General features: G+C 43.6%; 1 protein-coding gene across 1 annotated transcript in view; it reads right to left on the bottom strand.

Moving 5' to 3' along the window:
- The window catches only part of EVC (EvC ciliary complex subunit 1), a 609,121-nt gene that overhangs the window by 385,835 nt on the left and 204,920 nt on the right, over positions 1–18,366 (bottom strand). Inside the window, exon 7 of the mRNA XM_086964104.1 lies at positions 13,259–13,396. Within this exon, the coding sequence (XP_086820230.1) occupies positions 13,259–13,396 (138 nt within the window). The remainder of the gene's footprint in view (positions 1–13,258; positions 13,397–18,366) is intronic.

Here is an 18,366-nt window from a genome sequence, read left to right as displayed (position 1 = left end):
CTTTAAGACAAAAGGAATCTCATCCCCTGATGAGTTGGATGGGTCAGAGAGAGAGAAGAATTTATCCCCAGAGTCTATCTCCTTCAAAACATCAGGATTGTCAGGACTGTCACATTGCTCAGCCCAACTCTGGCCCTTATGGTTCCCTGTCTTAGACTTCTTAGGCTTTTTCATGGATGAGCCCAAAGGCGATGTATCCTTTATCAGGGGTGGTTTTAGGTGTACACCAACTGCTTCTGTGCCCAAAAAAAATGGGGGTGCAAGTCCAGGCTCATCCCACCAGAAGACCCACACACCTTTCCAACACTGCTTCATGATTAGAATCATTACCTGCATTATCCCCATTAGAAAGGCTCACCTCGGAATTCCGTCCATAACCTTGTGTGTTTTGCTGTTCGCCTTATGTGGGAAGGGTATACCCAGACTTGAGTCCTGTGCTCTCCATGCCACTGGAATCAACCTATCCTAGCTGATGAGGGCTGAAAGCCGGAAACCGGTCCTAGGATGCTTGTTTTCAATCCAGGGAGGACCTGGCTTGGCAGTTCGGGCTGGACTGTTCCCTTGGGGCACAGGGTCAAGACTGATTTGCATATGGCTGGGTTCAAACTGGAATGGCATGGTGAACAAAAAAACAATGGATTTAGGCCCAGATCTCTGTGCTTGGATGAATGTATGACATTGTTCTGCATTCTGTCCATCAACTGTTGTTTTTGCACAATTGTAAAAATGGCACTTCAAGAAAGTTATATCAATGACTTTGCGTAACCCAATACATCCTTGTGTTCTTGGGTGACAAAGTTAAACAGGTAAAGCTGCATACAAGGGATTCATTCAAAACACGTTTTTCTTAAAAAACTCAGTGAATCTTCTATAAAGTGACAACATATGGCACCACAAAATAAAGAAAATATAAACTAACATGTTTCATTCAGTAAATAAATTATAGTAACTGGGTGTATCAAAAATATTTTGATCTTTATTCAAAATGCAAAAAAACAAGGGTTCAAAAGTAAACACTTCTCACATACATTGATAACAAAAATAAAAAAATTAATCAAAGATGGAATTATACTAGTCATCAATGACTAAATACCCATCTCTTGTTCAACACAGTATATATCAAGAGGGTCTCTACAATGATACACCAAAGTAGACTTATATTTGAGATTGCCACATTGCCACGGAGACCGAAACGTTGAGGTATTTCCCATTCTTCCTTTTAGTTTTGTTAAATTAAATTATTTCATAATCCTATGTCTAGGATCAACTCAATCTTTGACTACGTGAAGATGGGTATTTATACAATGATGAATAGTATATTTTCATCTTAAATTCATTGTTTTTTGCAGTTTTAATATAAATCAAAATATTTTTGATATACCAAGTTACTGTAATTTATTTACTGAATGAATCATGTTAGTTCTGATTTAATTATTTTGTGGTGCCATATGTTGGTACTTTATGGAAGATTCACTGAATTGTTTAAGAAAAACATCTTTTGAATAAATCTCTTGTAGGCAGCTTTACCTGTTTAACTTTTAGAAAGTTGGCATTTCCTTGTTCTAACCATTTGGTGCCTGCAGTGTGCATCCTGGGTCACATGACTTAGTGTAGCTGGTCTTTGTGTATTGCTACCAGACAGTGAGACAAACGGAAGATAAGTGTTGGTAGGATGGGCAATCTCTGACATGATGAGCTGGAGGAGCTGTCTCCTATGACACTTGTACCTCAAAAGGGCTCTGTCTGCGCATACTCAGAAAGGGTTTAATGCTATCTAGCCAAGCTGGGGCCAGAGAAGGAGGGGCAGAAAATTCCAGACACCTCCAGAACCTTTTCCTAATTAAAAGTGGCCAACAGGTATAAATATTGTACCCCAAGACTACCTCTGCCCTTTTGAATGACTAAGACGGACTGGTGTGCTGTTCTGCAAGAAGGACTGCTATTCTGTTGCACTACTGCCTGAGTACAAGAACTGGACCTGCATCTTGAACCAAGGAACACCAGAGTGACCCCAAGGGCTAGATGGCTGGCTTTCTAATCAATCCTCTGGAAGAGTAAAGGCTCTAACCACCTTGAACACAGCATCTGGACTCTGTTTGCTGTGAGTCCTAGCCCCCCCCAAGGGGTGTCCCCCCAGTCCTAGACCCTTGGAAGCAGGTGTGAAGACACTCTGCAAGCCCAGCTGTATTCCTGTGAGCAGAACCAATGCAGCGCAACATATCTGCTCGCAGCTGCATTGGAACCACTGCAGTGCAACATATCCCGATGCCTGGCCTCACATCGCAGCCCACAGTTTCCTTACAACCGCCTCTGTGCAATAAATCCTCGACACAAACCTTTGCGTGGCAAGCCCTTTGCTTATGCACAGGACTCCACAACGCAGCCCTGCAGCTTCCCTGGAACCCTGCCGGTGTGCAGCACATCTTTAGTGTAGGACTTTGCATCGCAAGCCCCTCATCAACGACACCCTTGCAACGACACAGGACTCCGCATTGCAGCCCCACAACTCCTTGGAACCACAGCTGCGCGACACATCCTCAACACAGGATCTCACAATGCTCCACAAACCAAGATTTAGGGTACATTGTTCAGTGACCCTACCTGGGTATATGTATCTGGCCTACGCTCTATCGTGGTCGGTCTGAACTTATGACTTTGATTTCCCTTACATTTTTAAAATTGTATATCTCTGATTCTACTGATTTTATTTTTTAGATTTTACTCTATTTTTCTAATTTGGTGTGGGGTTTTGCTAGTGTTTTTTCCCCCTTTAATACTGTTTGAAGTGCTGCATAAATAATTTACACATTGCCTCTAAGTTAAGCCTGACTTCTTTTCTGCCAAGCTACCAGAGGGTTAAGCACAGGTAATTTGGGTGTTGCTTATGTTTCACCCTGACAGAGATTGTGGTTGCTGCTTGAGTAGGATTTCACCACCCTTTGAGCAGTAACCCAATTTCCATCAAAGGGGATGTAGAAGAAGGAGGCAAGGATCATCTAGCTTGGAGACGTTGGAGATACTGATGCAAACAAACTAAAAGAATCAACAGGTATTCGAGGAGATCGAGGGAACACAAGACTCTGTGCATAGGATCTTGCATTAAAGATTGAGGGGTTTAAATGTCAGATTCTACACCTTGAAGAAGGTTTAACAAAACTGGACAAACATACAGTGTAAAATAACCCGGTGCCATGGGCAATAGCAGGTACATTTGTTCAGCAGCAACATAGAGTACCTGGAAAACAGAACCAAGGATCCAAGGTTCCTGGAGATTGTTGAAGGAAAGAAAGCACTGAAAGAACATGAGTGTATTGAAGGGTGATAAAGCAAGATATATTCCTGAAGGATAAATCTATTGATTGGAGAAGTGACATTCATAGGGCATGTCAAGATCCAACTCACATGCCAGCTTCTAGCAGCAGTACAGACAAATGATATTTTGTTTTCAGACATTTGCTGCCCAAGAGAAAGTGCCTAAAACCCACTGTTTTCATCTAGTCTAATTAACTCATTTTCTGAATCAGATTTGATGTCTTGAGAGAAAAGCTTTATATACAGTTGCAGGCATGGTAGCTAATAGATTCCTTCACAGTGAAAGGGGACCTGACCAGTGTACATGAAAAATATGACTTAGTAATTTCTAACTCCGTCTAAATTCAGGAATTTCTTATCTACAACAGATAGAAACACTGGGATAGTTAGTTCCTCACTTCTCAGGTGGTAAAATAATTATATAAAGCATTTGATTATTTATTACTGAGTTGTCATTTGCTTTGGTCAGTGTTAGTTGGTTCTAGTTTATGTTAGTGACGAGGATGGGGTGTGGTTAGTTGCAGCTTGAAACAGGCCATGTTAGGAATCGGATGGTCTATAGCTTTTCACTCAAAGACAGAACTGCAATGTAGGCAAATTTCGGGACTGATAGATATTTTATCGATTGGTTAACAGAAATTGTTTTTTAGCAACATGGACTACTAGTCTTTCTCAAGGTATTTTACTTTTTGTCAGATGTCAATACTATTAAAAACATGGAATTAGAAGAGACCCATCTTAATTTTACTAAGCTATAGTTTATTTTTTGTTTTTACAGTTAAAAAAGGAGTTGTTACTTGAGGATAAGTAGAAATTACAAGTTGTTTTAGCAGTTCATAAAAATACGTCCTCATATCATCTTAATCAATATCAAATCATTTTTATATTTAATATATTCATATAAAAACATGCTCAGCTTCCCCAAAAGTTCATAACTTGGGAAAAAAAGGAGGCGTTTGGAAGGTACACAGCAACATATGAAAATAGACTATATCTAAAAGGATATCAAAATCAATCCTTACCAACGTGCATTGGGATTTTACAGAAATGTCTCTTCTTGACCTATGGCATTGCTCTCTCTTATTTTTCTTTAATGACATTCTTAACAATATTGTTTATATGTTCTACATACAACTGATTTGATTTTTGGGTTTATACAATGCTCGGAGGCAGGTTGTGATCATAAAAATGTATGTTCCTTTCCTTCAACATATGTGGCAAGTCAAAGATGGGCACATTGTTTAATAGTATATCTATCTATATATATATATATATATATATATATATATATATATATATTCACCAAACTTCACCATCAAAGAAGGCGCTGACTCCGTGTATCTAAGTTCAAGGGTTTTTATTTCTTAAATCAGCTTCTGCTCAGACGCGTTTCGGCGGCTACTCCCGCCTTGCTCACTAACATCTGACCCCTGAATGGTGCGCTTTATATACATGTTACAAAGTCACATGAGTCATAATTAACATCACTAATTGGCATTGACTTGTTACCATGGTGACTTAGGTTACACCCTCGTGTTGACGTGACCAATCTCATGACTCTTACATCTTTTGGCGGGTTAGTTAATTACCATATGTCACGTATATTCACACGTTATCTGAACATTACCATCATGTTTTAGAATCACTCGGGTTTTGAATACATCATAATACTGTATATACCACACTCGGTTATTTTTGTATCACATATAATGCTGAACCCTGTATTGTATTGATTACATTTCCCACTTGTCAAAGTGCTACCGATTACACCCTACGTATTGTTCCTACGTCATGGAGGCTCGGGCGTATCTGTGAGATGGGTGTGTCACTCTCGTGATTGGGATTGGTTTACGGAACGAGTAGTACAAAGGGGCTCGGTTTTACCGACAAACGGTTTGCTGGCCTAGTGGCAGAGTCAGAACATGTTGCTGTGCTAACAGTCCCTCCTCGTGCAGCCGGTAAGCTGTAAACTGTGTTTGTCTACGTGAGCCTCTCTATTTGTTGAGGCACCCGCCCGCTTATTATACAATATGTGGAGTTGAAATACCGCGCTAGTGCGCAATTACTCACTTCGTGTATATTTTTGTAACCTCGTTGTAGTGTGGGTAAAATCATTCTCACAATACACGGGGACCGTATATTCTGGTATGGTGATTGGTGTGGTTATTGGGTGTAGTAGACTGCATGTGACAGGTCGTGTAGATATTTACAGTGATGGCGCAATCTGGGTAGTTGTTATTAGGGTACTCGGGTAGGGGGAGAGAGACTGCACTAGATGTGGACACTTAGGGATTCATCTGCATTAAGCCCTGAGGGGATCTTAGAATTCAGTAAAATGATATATCTGGATTCTAGGCGGCGTAGCGCAAGCTTGCGGTTACCGCCCCTTACATTCCTCGGGATACTGTCTATGACAAAATATGTCAGACCTTTAGAGTCTCCTCCATGTACCTCATGGATATGCCTTGCTACTGGGTAGGCTGGGTCCTTATTCGTGATCGCCCTTAGATGTTGCAGGATTCTTACATGCACTGGGTGGATTGTGGACCCTACATATTGTTTCCCACATACACATGTAAGCACGTATACGGCATATTCCGTTTTACATGTGTAGTGTTCTCTGATGGAGTAGGGTTGCTTGCGGAAGGGTACAGTGATACTTGTTGTGTTTTTCCCATGACTACAGGCCTTACATTTTGTGCATTTTTTAAAACCTTTTTGTGACTGAAGCCAGTTTTTTTGTTTTGGTATAGCCGGGGCATTGCGAACCAATTGCTGACGCATGGATCTGGCTTTTCTGAAGGACACTAATGGTTTGTCACCCATTATATTCCCTATGGTTGTGTCATTTCGGACCAACGGCCAGTGCCTTCTGAGTATTTTTCGAAGGTTGGCGTGGTGGCGATTGAAGCCTGTGATTAACCTAGGGGGTTGCCTTTCTTGTGCTCGGGCTCCAGACTCTGTCACCTCTGGGAACAGTAAGTCATGGTTTTTTTTTTGTGCTGCATTTTAATTCAGCAGTCTTGCAGGTTTTGTCAGTGTACCCTCTGTGTTTCAATCTCGTGAAAAGATTAGTTTTCGCTTCAGATAGCCCTTCACTGGTGCTGCAGTTGCGTGTCATCCTGAGGCATGCTGCATATGGGATAGACTGTTTTAGTGGTGTCGGGTGGAAGCTATTGGCGTGGAGGATTGCATTGCCCGCAGTGGGCTTGCGATAAGTGCATGTTGGTATTTTATCATTTTCTACAAATAGTTCTACATCCAGGAATTGTATGCTCTCCTTGTTTGCATTGCAGGTAAATTTGTGATTCAACGAATTTTCATTTAGCTGTTCTGTAAAACTTTTTGCACTTTCCACACTTCCCTCCCACAAAATAAAAATGTTGTCAATGAAACGTTTATAAACAACAACATTTTGGTTCATGGTCTCCCAGTATAGTATCATAAGTACCTGCTCCTCCCACCAGCCCATATGCAGATTCGCATAGCTGGGGGAGAAGCAAGTACCCATAGCTGAACCTTGGATTTGTTTATAAAACAGTCTATCAAACATAAAAGTATTGTTTGTAAGGCACCACTCAGTCATCTCTAGTAGCATTTTGGTATGTTCATACTGGTTAATAGGTCTTTTTCCCAAGAAATGTTTTATGGCATTCAGACCGTCCTTGTGCCTAATGCTGGTGTATAGGGCCTGAACATCTAATGTCAAGAATACATAGTTCTCTTTCCACTTGACATCATAGATCTTTTTCAGGAAGTCTCCTGTATCCTTTATATATGCTGGCAATTTTCTGACTTCAGGTTGGAGGAAGTGATCAATGAACACACTTGTATTTTCGAATAGGCTCCCTATTGCCGAAATTATTGGTCTTCCCGGTGGCACTTTGTCATTTTTATATATACAACTTTTCTGATAGTTATGCATGGAGTTCAGGAGTTCTGTCAGAGCACCAGTGGTGAAGTATACATATTTTTGCCACCATCAGTGAAGTAGGCAATCATTAGTAAGATAGCTAGTTTGGCTGAGGGTGAGATTACCAGTTTATTGAAAGATTTGAAGTTTGTCCAGATATCTGACCAATAATTCCTCAGTTCAGTGCAGGACCAAAACATGTGTAATAGATTGCATCATTTTGGGGCCGAACATCTCCAGCAGGTAATGCTAAGTAGATCTGCTTTCTTAAATTAGCTGGAGACTAGTACCAATTCTGAAGAATTCTATACTGATTACATTTAAGTCTTTCTTCTCTCAAAGCTCTATTGTGAGAGGATAATGATATAGAGCAATTTATTTCCTCTTAGTATAAGGATAGGAGTGAGTTGCACGGGTGTGTAATTCAACCTCAACAGGTATTAAGTAAAGGTCAGTGAACAGGGTGTTATAAATGCCTGTTTTATCCTGTTTACAAATTCTCTAATTCATAACCTAAGTCTGCATAGGTGAAGGGAAACTAGAAACTCAATGGCACCTTAAAGAGTCGATGATACAATGTATAAGTTGCCTGTAACACCAATCTTATAACTCGTTAAGATCATACTCTGAGGTTTGAGGAGGGAAAGGTTTTTATAGTGACTCCTACAAACATCTAATTCATAGTCCCAAAACATTTTGATGACCAATATGGCCAATGAAATAGGTTTTTAATTAATATATGTAAACCTGCTTTGAGCCCAATTGGTGCCTTCTCATGTATGAATCTCTTCACTCTATGGGCCATATGTAGGTGGCCAAATACCGATCGGTAACACCGAAAAAGGCTCATTTTCGGTGTTACCGACAAATATGTAGCCATGTGAGATGTAGGTAATACCGAATAGGATCGATAATAACGAATCGGTAAAAACCTTACGTCACCGAATCGGAATTACCGAAACAATGAGATCCGATTCGGTAGAAACGAATCGGTAAAACCCCCAAATATGCTATGTAGCAAACCCCGGTAATACCGAATTTGGCCAAAATCGGTAATAACGATTCGCTAATTACCACGTTTCTGGAGCATGTGGTAATCAGGAGGAGTCTATATAAACACACCCAAAATGCATCTGTATGACCACAATGGCAGGCCTCTATCTCATAGCAAGGCGCCTACGCCTGAGAGCAGCAGGAATGAGGATCTGGAGACGTGAGGAGCAGGTGTACAGAGTACGCATCACTCTGTTCCACTTGACAGAGGCTGAAATACACGAGAGATACAGATTGCACCCAGACACCATCCTGGAGCTAATACGGGACCTAACACCCTATCTGGAGCATCAGACACCAAGGGCCCACGCAATCCCCCCCCCATGTCCAAGTACTCTGCTGCCTGCACCTGCTAGCATCAGGAAGTTTCCAGGGTGTGATAGCAGCAGTGGGTGGAGTATCACAGAGCTGCCTCTCCCGGATCTTCGACACCTTCCTAGACGCCATGATGGACAGAATGGAACATTACATATCCTTCCCCAGTACGCAGGTGGAGCTGCAGAGAACCAAGCTGGAGTTCTATCAACTTGCCCACTTCCCCCACGTGATCGGCTGCATCGATGGGACCCACATTCCCATCTGCCCACCTGTAGCAAGTGAATACATTTACAGGAACCGCAAATCCACCCACTCAATCAATGTGCAGGTGATCTGCAATGCCAAACACATTATCACAGACATTGTGGCCAAATACCCAGGGAGTACCCACGATGCTTACATCTTCAGGAACAGTGGCATACATACACGTCTGCTTGCTGGTGAATTTGCCGACGGATACATACTAGGTAAGTAAATGTCACACACCCTGATGTACACCCTGCCACAAGCTGTTGGTCACACCAATCAATGCCACTTACTTCTCTTCATAGGTGACAGCGCATATGCCCTCCGGCCGTATCTCCTCACACCATATCTGAACCCAACCACCCGAAGGGAGAGGAGATACAATGTGGCACATAGGAGCACACGCAACGTGGTGGAGCGCACTTTTGGTATGCTCAAAAGCAGATTCCGTTGCCTCCACAAAACAGGAGGTGCGCGTCTGTACAGCCCCATCAAATGTTGCAAGATTATTGCTACGTGTGCAATGCTACACAATCTGGCCACGAAAAAAGGAACTGCAGTGGAACTAACTGAGTCAGAGGACGAAGACGAGGACAACCCTCAGCCAGAGCCCAGCGCGGCTGGTGCTGCAATTGAACATGATGGGAGACATAGACGGGCAGAGATCACATCACACTATTTCTGAGTGAGTAACGACACTGAGGCATTTCAAATTACATGTACAGGTGTTTATTTGGCACACCTACAGCATTCTGAGCAATGTCCAATTGGACATGGGTTACATCACCCATCACATGCATGTGGACAGCCAGAGTCCTTCACTTCTTGCGTCCCCGTGCTGCACGTGCATGTTCCCCATCCACACTGACTTGTGAGTTGGACCGTTCCTGTGATGGGACAGTACGTCCACTACGCCTCCTGCACTCGGTGGGTGAGGGTGTGACGCTACCACGGCTGGAAGCCTCCTCACTGTCCCCCCCCCTTCCATATTTGAGGCCTTAGCATTCTGCATGAGCTCTAGCACTGAGGTCATGGACACCATCCCCCTGGCCACATCCCTGCTGCAATGCGCCATCTCCTCCTGCATGGCGATGGACCGGCGACACATCAGTGCTGTCGTACTGGCCAGCCGGTTCACCAACGAAGTATAGTCTTGGAGTCTCAGTCTCTGTTGGCGCATGCCAACACGGTCCTGCTCCAGCTGGCTGCACAGGTTGTCCACCGAGGTTGCTACCCTCTCCATCCCTGCAGACATATTCTCCCCCATGGCACTGATACCCTTCTCCATCTGGTGCATATGTCTGTTAATGTTTGCCACCTCCCTGTGTAACGACTTCATCTCCCTCCATTGCAGGCGCTGGACCTTCAGCATGTTGCCTTCCAGTCCAGCAAACACACTGCCACCCTGCTCAAATTCCACTGGACTGACCGGCCTTGCCCTGCGGCGTCGTGATGAGATGTTCGCACCCTCGGATGCTGAACCAGCCCGCTCCCTGTTGGATCTCTCTACGATATGACTTTGTTGGCGCTGGCTGCCCTCCTCCTCCGACGCCTCCATCTGCTGGAGGGTGATCACGGCATGCCTCCTGCCTGACTGTGGTTGTGGTGGTGGTGGTGATGGTGGTGGTGGTGGTGTAGGTGAAAGTCGCAGTGGTGACTGAGTGAGAGGGGATTGCGGCCCTCCCTGGCGCTGTGGTGATGTCTGTGGTGGACGAATGGCTGGCTGCGATGGCGCAGAGCTGGTGTTCCCTGCAGCCATGCTGTCTTCATCGTGTTCACTCCCCTCTGGCCTGGCTGACCTGCCTCTGCTGCCCTCAGCTGCACTGCGAGATGACTCGCCTGAAATGACACAAATGTAAATTTTCTCAATGCTCTGTCTGCAATGCCATTGCATTAAAGTACATGCCAGCAGTGCACAGTGGTTATCCTGACCTGTCCAATTATGTTACTATGCTATTGTGTTAGCTGCCCTGACAGTCCTGATCATGATTTCACACTGACTACATCACCCAGTATGCATTGCAGGTAAGCAGTAAGACATGGTGTGGAGTGGGAGCACTTTTACCACTATGGGGGTTGGGGTTTGGGAGGGGTTAGGGCAGCATGCTGGGCATGCTTCTTACCTTGTTTTCTAGCTGCTCTGGCGGAGCTGTCTGCGTCTCCTATGCCACTCACACTCCCCCGCTGGATGGTGGACTCCACCATCTGTTCCAGTGGTGTTGGTACTGGGGCTCGATTTTTTTCCTCCTCCAGTTTTCCCTGCCAGCCTATGTCTCTCTGCCATCCTCTGTTTTGCAGGTTTTCTGAGGTCGTACCACCTCTTTCTGATGTCCTCTATGGTGCGCAGGGTCACACCTATGGCATTGATCTTGTCCCGAATGCCACTCCATATTTGCCTCTTCTGTGCGTCTGGCACTTCTTGGGACTGGGCTCCAAACAGCTTGTGGTACTCTTGGGTGACTTCCTCAATCAGGATCTCAAGCTCCTTGTCGCTGAACTTGAGTTTTCTTTTTCTTTCACCTCCCTCCTTCTCCTTGTCCTGGCTTGCCATTGCAATGCTTGTTCTGTTGTTTTTCTCTATTCTTTTTCTGGTCTATGTTGCTGCTGCCTCCTCAGCTCTCCTGCCTGCCTGTCTGCCTCACAGTGAGCTCCAGGCCCTGTGCACCTGGCTGGGTGTGGCAACTTCCTGTTTGGGAAGTAAATGGGTGTATCAGGATTGGCTGATTCACCAAAACGCTGTTTTTCGAATTACCAATTCGGTATTTCCGATTTTGGGTGTGGATTCGGTAACATCGAATCGGTATTAGCCTTTCGGTATGCATTTTTATTACCGATCTGGTCACAATCGGTATTTAATACCGATTAGGAACGAATCGGTAATGTTTAACGAATATTTACCTACATCACGTTTACCTCATTCTTAATACCGATTCGGTATGATTCGGTATTACGGAGTCGGTATTTGGAATTTACCTACATATGGCCCTTAGTTTCTTATGTGCTGAATTCCAGGACGCTTGCATTATGGCAGTTATACAGCTGGTTTCTAAACAGTTACTGTTCTCTACAGTACAAAACCTTTCAACTGTGTTTATTTCCCATTTTGGATCTCTCTATTGCATCCCAGAGTGAGTGATGATATAGGGCAGATATTTCATTTGGGATGGTAGGTGTTCCAAGTAATATAGATTCATATTTGTTCATCTGATGTTGCTATGCTGAGTATCAGTATGCAGTTCAGCTGGTTTAAGTCTAGGTTTCAGCCTGGCTATAGGAACTCCTTACTTTAGTTTTACATTTCTCTAATCTTGATTCTGAGGATTGGTAGAGTTCACATTCCTAGTATGTAGTTGAACCACTCTAGTCACCTCTCGGCTGGACTATTGCAACACTCTGTACCTTAACATCAATGTGGTCTCCCTTAATAAGCTTCAGAAGGTGAGGAATGTAGTGGCGTGGTTGATTCTTATAATCCCTAAGCATCAGTCAGCCAGGAATGGGATTCGTTTCTTGCATTGGCTCCCCATCATGAAGCATATCTGCTTGAAGGTGCTGAGTATGGTATTCAAGGCTATGCATAGTAAGGGTACACCACATCTGAAACGCCTTTTCAATGGTACACCCCTGGGATCTCATGTTGTGTTCCAGTCATTTCCTATTATTAAAATAAAGGAACGAAATGTTGTCAGGAGCCATCAGAGAACCAAGGAAAAAGCACTGTCAATAAGTTAGGGACATATATCCAGCCTAGAATAAGCTGGATATTCAAGCTGCTATTAATGGAAAAGCATATCTGCCTTATCTGCCAGTCCATATTTTGAGTACCGTATAGGATTTTCTAAAACAAATGGTGACCCTCACACTTCTAAGAAAGCAGTGAAGGCAACTCTGCTCTTTCCTCCTGGCATGCAAGACCCTTCACTGCTACTCACCACCATCCCACCTAGTCATGTCTACGTTTCTGAGATTCATATGGAGAAAGGTGTGGTTTCTTGACAACAGTGTTATCAAGAGATTCAGAGAGCAGGTATGCTATGTTTGGATTAACAACGGTGGGCATGATCACTATTGTTTTTTTTGTGGATCTCTCTCTGATTTATCAATATAATATCCCTTTGAGTTAGACACAAGGCTTCAGTGGTATTAATTATTGTGTATATCAGCAGGATCAACGTCATGTGGCGTCACGTGCTAGGATTTAGGTTCAAAGTTCCAATGATGTCGCTTCCTCTGATGTCAAAGAGGTCAAAGGGTGAGTAATGCCTCTTCCGCTAACCGTGGCATTTTGGGTAATCTACATCCATGATGAAAGATTAGGAGAACATTTTCTTTTTTGCTTTATCTTGAATAATGGTGGCATTACATATTATTAAAGAGAGGGAATTTGCTAACACAGATAAGGCACCATGTACATACTGTGACTATCATGTAACCTGAATGCTCCTTCTCCTTTCTTGCAATGTCCTCCAGTGTCTGGTATGATGAATCATGAGCAGCAGATATCTCTACACTGGCCAATCTTGAGTTAAACTGCGCTTCCAGCTCCTTAAAGTCCTGTAAAATAAGAAACATTTTAAAACATTTTGAATGAGAAATGAAATTATAATGGCTAGTTTTATGTAGTAAAGTCCAGCACTGTGGTTTGTCATACCATATATGATGTTAAATGATATGGAGCTAAAATGGCATTTAACTTTTATGCCTCATTTGTAATCTCAATACACAGGTCAGAATATATATTTTTTTCAACAGCCACAATGGCGTAGCCAGTAACGGGTGTATTCGCTGGTTAATATCAAAAATATATCTTATTGGCTTAGTCAAAAAGCACTGGTAGGCGCGTTTCGGCACAACGGCACAATGCCTTCTTCAATGAAAAACCCAGCCTGGACCGCCTTAACCCAGGTAACTACAGACCGCTTTCACTCTTCCCAGTCTTGGCAAAGCTGTGGAAAAACATGTTAATCAGCACCTCTCAGAGGTTCTGGAAACAAACCATGTCCTACATCTTAGCCAGGTGGGTTTTCACCCAAAACATAGCACTGAAACTGCCATTCTGGCGGTAGTAGAGAAGTTAAAAATGCTGCTTGACCAAGGTTATAGAAAAGCCTGGGGGTATGGTTAGATAAATCCCCCTCCCCCAAGTGAAGACCCGGACGTAGGGTATGACCAGTTTTGCCTCTGGATCACCCAGGCACTTGACACCCTGATCCCCGCTAGATGGACCAAGGCCCGTACCCATACGGCTAGTCCCTGGTACAATTCGGAATTAGCAACTCTGAAAAAGGAATGTAAAAAAGCAGAGAGGGGTTGGAGAAAAAATTACGATGCCAACCTCAAACAGGAGTATGTCCTACTCCAAAAAACTTACCACCGTAAGGTTTGCAGAACGAGAGCGGCATACTATGCAAATGAAATCAGCAATAGCTCTAACACCTCGAAATCTGTCTTTAAAATCCTGAAAGACCTTACTGCAAAAAAAACTGTCATCACTACCACTACTTCCCCTGACCTCTGCAATAATATGGCTAATTTTTTCATTAATAAGATTAAGAAAATCTATGACACTTTCCCTAAACTCCCGCAGTCACCGGCCACTTTGGATCCCACCAGGCCCTCTCTCTCCTCCCTTCCTACACTTGAGAGAGAGAATTTTCAAAAAATCGGCAGAAAAATCAAATCTGGCTCCCCGGCGGATCCCCTAAAACCGGATACATTCTGTGAAGCTCACGAACTTATCACAGAACATATTCGGGACATTATCAACTTGTCTCTCTCTACCGCCAGAATTCCTTCTAAATGGAAGCAGGCTTGGGTTTCCCCCATCTTAAAAAAACCCACCTTAGACCCTACGCTTCCGGAGAATTTCAGGCCCATTTCCCTGCTTCCCTGGCCTGCCAAAATCATCAAGGCACATGTCAACAACATTCTGACAAAATTCCTTCTCACCAACAACATTCTGGATGACTCCCAACATGGGTTTAGAGCTGGTCATAGCACCGAGACAGCCTTGCTCAGTGTTACAGAGGACCTTCGTACCATTCTTGACACCGGCGGAACGGAAGCACTGGTCCTGTTGGACCTCAGTGCTGCCTTCGATACGGTGTCACATGAGGTCCTTCTGAAGAGACTGGAGGAAATTGGAATTACAGGGACAGCTTTGGGATGGTTTAGAGACTTTCTCTCCAACAGGTCCTTTAGAGTCTCCACCCCCCGTACATCTCTAAGGAGCATAACATTGCACAGGGAGTGCCGCAGGGTTCTTCCCTGAGCCCTACTCTGTTCAATGTCTATGGCCGCCCTCTGGCAGAGGTGGCTAGAAAGAACGGACTAACACTGGTATCCTATGCTGATGATACCCAGTTGGTGGTGGCTCTTAAGAACAACAGTGGTCTGGAGGCCCATCACTTTAAACAGACACTTACGGACATCACCAACTGGATGACGGCAAATTTCCTTCAACTAAACACCGGGAAAACAGAGATATTGCTCCTGGGAAAAAACACCTCGTCCTGGGGAGACAACTGGTGGCCTGAAGTATTAGAATTGATGAATAGTATCTCCGTGCACTCACTCTTAGTATAAGATTCAATTGGTTCAGGCGCGTTCCCTTGTCGCACTCCGCCTGGTAGTGCCTTTAGATAATGAAAGCAAACTGTGATGGGAAATCACTGTAAGGCGCGCAATTTCACATGAAACTGGTAGGTTTCTTCAACATACAGACTGAAACTTCTTTTAAAGTTTGAATTAGAATTTATTTCATTCCAATATGGTGTTCATTTCAATAATTCATAATCCAACAAGAGTCAAAGGTCATTCCATCTTTATAGTTACTCAGTTCATTGCCCAATGCATTTCGGGTTAGAGGGAGTAACCCTTCGTCAGGGGCCTAAAAAATGAAAATGAAAACATACAAGACCTTAGCTTTCAGAAAAACGAACCATAGGGTCAAAACTGACCAATAATGTACACAACATAAATACTAAATTTATATATCCTAAAGCATGCATGCTGAGATTATACCCGGGTAAATATTGTTAACATCATTTTCCACATCGCGATAGATATATATATAACTTTTCCCGATCACCACTCTCGGGATCCGTACCACGTGATCTCGGGACTTGGTTATAACCAAGCTTCCTATTGGACATTTATCCAGCAGGATCAGTTCCGCGTTCGGAACTGCGAGACGAGCACTCGTTTATATCACGGTAAGCTGCCGGTCTGAATCGAGCAGGTCCTTTCCCTTAGGCTAGCGGTCCGCTCTTCATTTTCTGCTCGTGTACCTCCTTCTTTTCTATTTTCTTTTCTATTGACTCACAGTATTTTGATAGTATGCCAGTTATTTGCTTGTTATTTTTCGTTCATTTTCACCGCTTTTGCATCAGATACCAGCTGTTGAGGCTTGTCCTCGTTGATTACATGCTCAATACTCCGTAAATGACTAACATAACCTGTTTTTGTATAATCTCAGCATGCATGCTTTAGGATATATAAATTTAGTATTTATGTTGTGTACATTATTGGTCAGTTTTGACCCTATGGTTCGTTTTTCTGAAAGCTAAGGTCTTGTATGTTTTCATTTTCATTTTTTAGGCCCCTGACGAAGGGTTACTCCCTCTAACCCGAAATGCATTGGGCAATGAACTGAGTAACTATAAAGATGGAATGACCTTTGACTCTTGTTGGATTATGAATTATTGAAATGAACACCATATTGGAATGAAATAAATTCTAATTCAAACTTTAAAAGAAGTTTCAGTCTGTATGTTGAAGAAACCTACCAGTTTCATGTGAAATTGCGCGCCTTACAGTGATTTCCCATCACAGTTTGCTTTCATCGGCCTGAAGTATTAGGCCAACCTCCCGAGCCAAAAGAATGCGTCAAAAATCTGGGAGTCTGGGTGGACTCGGCTCTGAAGTTCACTCATCATACTAAAAAAGTAGCTGCCACTTGCTTCGGCATTCTACGTAACATCAGACCTATTCTAAAGTTCTTTGACTGCCGCACTCGTCAGCTAATTGTTCAGGCGACCATTCTTTCTAGACTGGATTATGCCAGCTCTCTCTTACTAGGGGCAAATCTCGCCGAAACCACCAGACTACAGAGGGTCCAGAATGTGGCAGCCAGGGCCCTGGTAGGTCTCCCCCGCCATTCTTCGGTATCCAGAACCTTGAAAAAATTGCATTGGCTTCCGGTGGGAAAAAGGATCCAGTTTAAGGCGCTGTGTCTAGCCTTTAAAATCCTTAAAACTGCGCCCCCCCCATGCTGTGCCCCCTCCTGTCAGAATACATTCAGAGGAGGTCGCTCCGCTCAGAGGGACAACACCTCGCGAATATCCCCCGCACCAGACTGGCCAGAGTAGGCGGCCGATCTTTTAGCCTCCTAGCTGCCAAGCTATGGAACAGCCTTCCCGAAGCTATCCGCGGTATGCAGGACCTGTTTGCCTTCAGAAAGGCTGTCAAAACCCATCTCTTCCAATAATTTTATCTTCTCTCCGCATCTCTTTCTTTCTGCATTCTGTCTGCTTGCAGCGCCGGGACGCCCCTTGGCTGGGGCAGCCGCGTGCTATACAAATCCCCATAACATTAACATTAACATAAATCTTTAGGCCTGGAGGTTCAATCTACTAAACGTTCTACCTACTGCTACGGCATTCTCAGGATGCTCTACAAAATACTAGACTTGGTTCCTCCCCTCTTGAGGATGCTTGTAGTCTATACCGCTTCGACTATGGGAAACCATTGTATCTGGGTGCCACAAAAAATGTGACTAAAAAACTGCGATGCCCATTGGGCTTTAGCCACTCTACATTGGCCGTTCTTTGAACAGAGGGTCAAGGGTCAAATTTAAAGCCCCATGCATTGCACATAGGGCGCTTCAACAAAAAGATCCCCCCATCCACATCCCACTGCTATTCCCTTACAGGCAGGCCAGAGCTATTTGATCTTTGGATGCCAACTTGGTGGCGGTTGGACACATTCGAAGAGCAAGAAGTGGGGGCGATCTTTCAGTTACAATGCAGCTAAACTATGTAACTCTCTTCACCTCACTCGGAGACTAACCAAGAATGAACCCAAATTCCATAAACTTCAAAAGTCATGTTTATTCAAAAATGCACTCCCCCTCTGAGCACAGCGGTTGGTTCTCTGTGTTGCGTTGTCAGTGCTACGACACCTATGAGTAGCCATGCGCTCTGCAAATGCATATAGAATAGAATAGAATTATAGCACAGTGACCTACGAACTGTATTCAAAGAGCTGTACACAAACTGACGGTGTTGGTTAGAACGTTATGTTTTTCCCTTAGCCTTTTACTAAACTTACTGTTGCTAAAAATGGTTTGTTTAGGCAAAAACCACATTCTTATTAGTTAAGCCAACCTCACCCACCACATTATGTCTCATATATACTGCTTGTAGGTAGTGATGACATTTGTCTCCTACACCTTGTAATCTTTATTGTCTTATGTAACATTTCCTGTAGACTGATTTACACATATGATTCATTGTCTCTGTATA

Source organism: Lissotriton vulgaris, chromosome 3_2 (assembly GCF_964263255.1).
Source record: "Lissotriton vulgaris chromosome 3_2, aLisVul1.2, whole genome shotgun sequence".
NCBI lineage: Eukaryota > Metazoa > Chordata > Amphibia > Caudata > Salamandridae > Lissotriton > Lissotriton vulgaris.
Note: the sequence above shows the minus strand (reverse complement) of the source record. Positions and strands in the feature narration are given on the sequence as shown.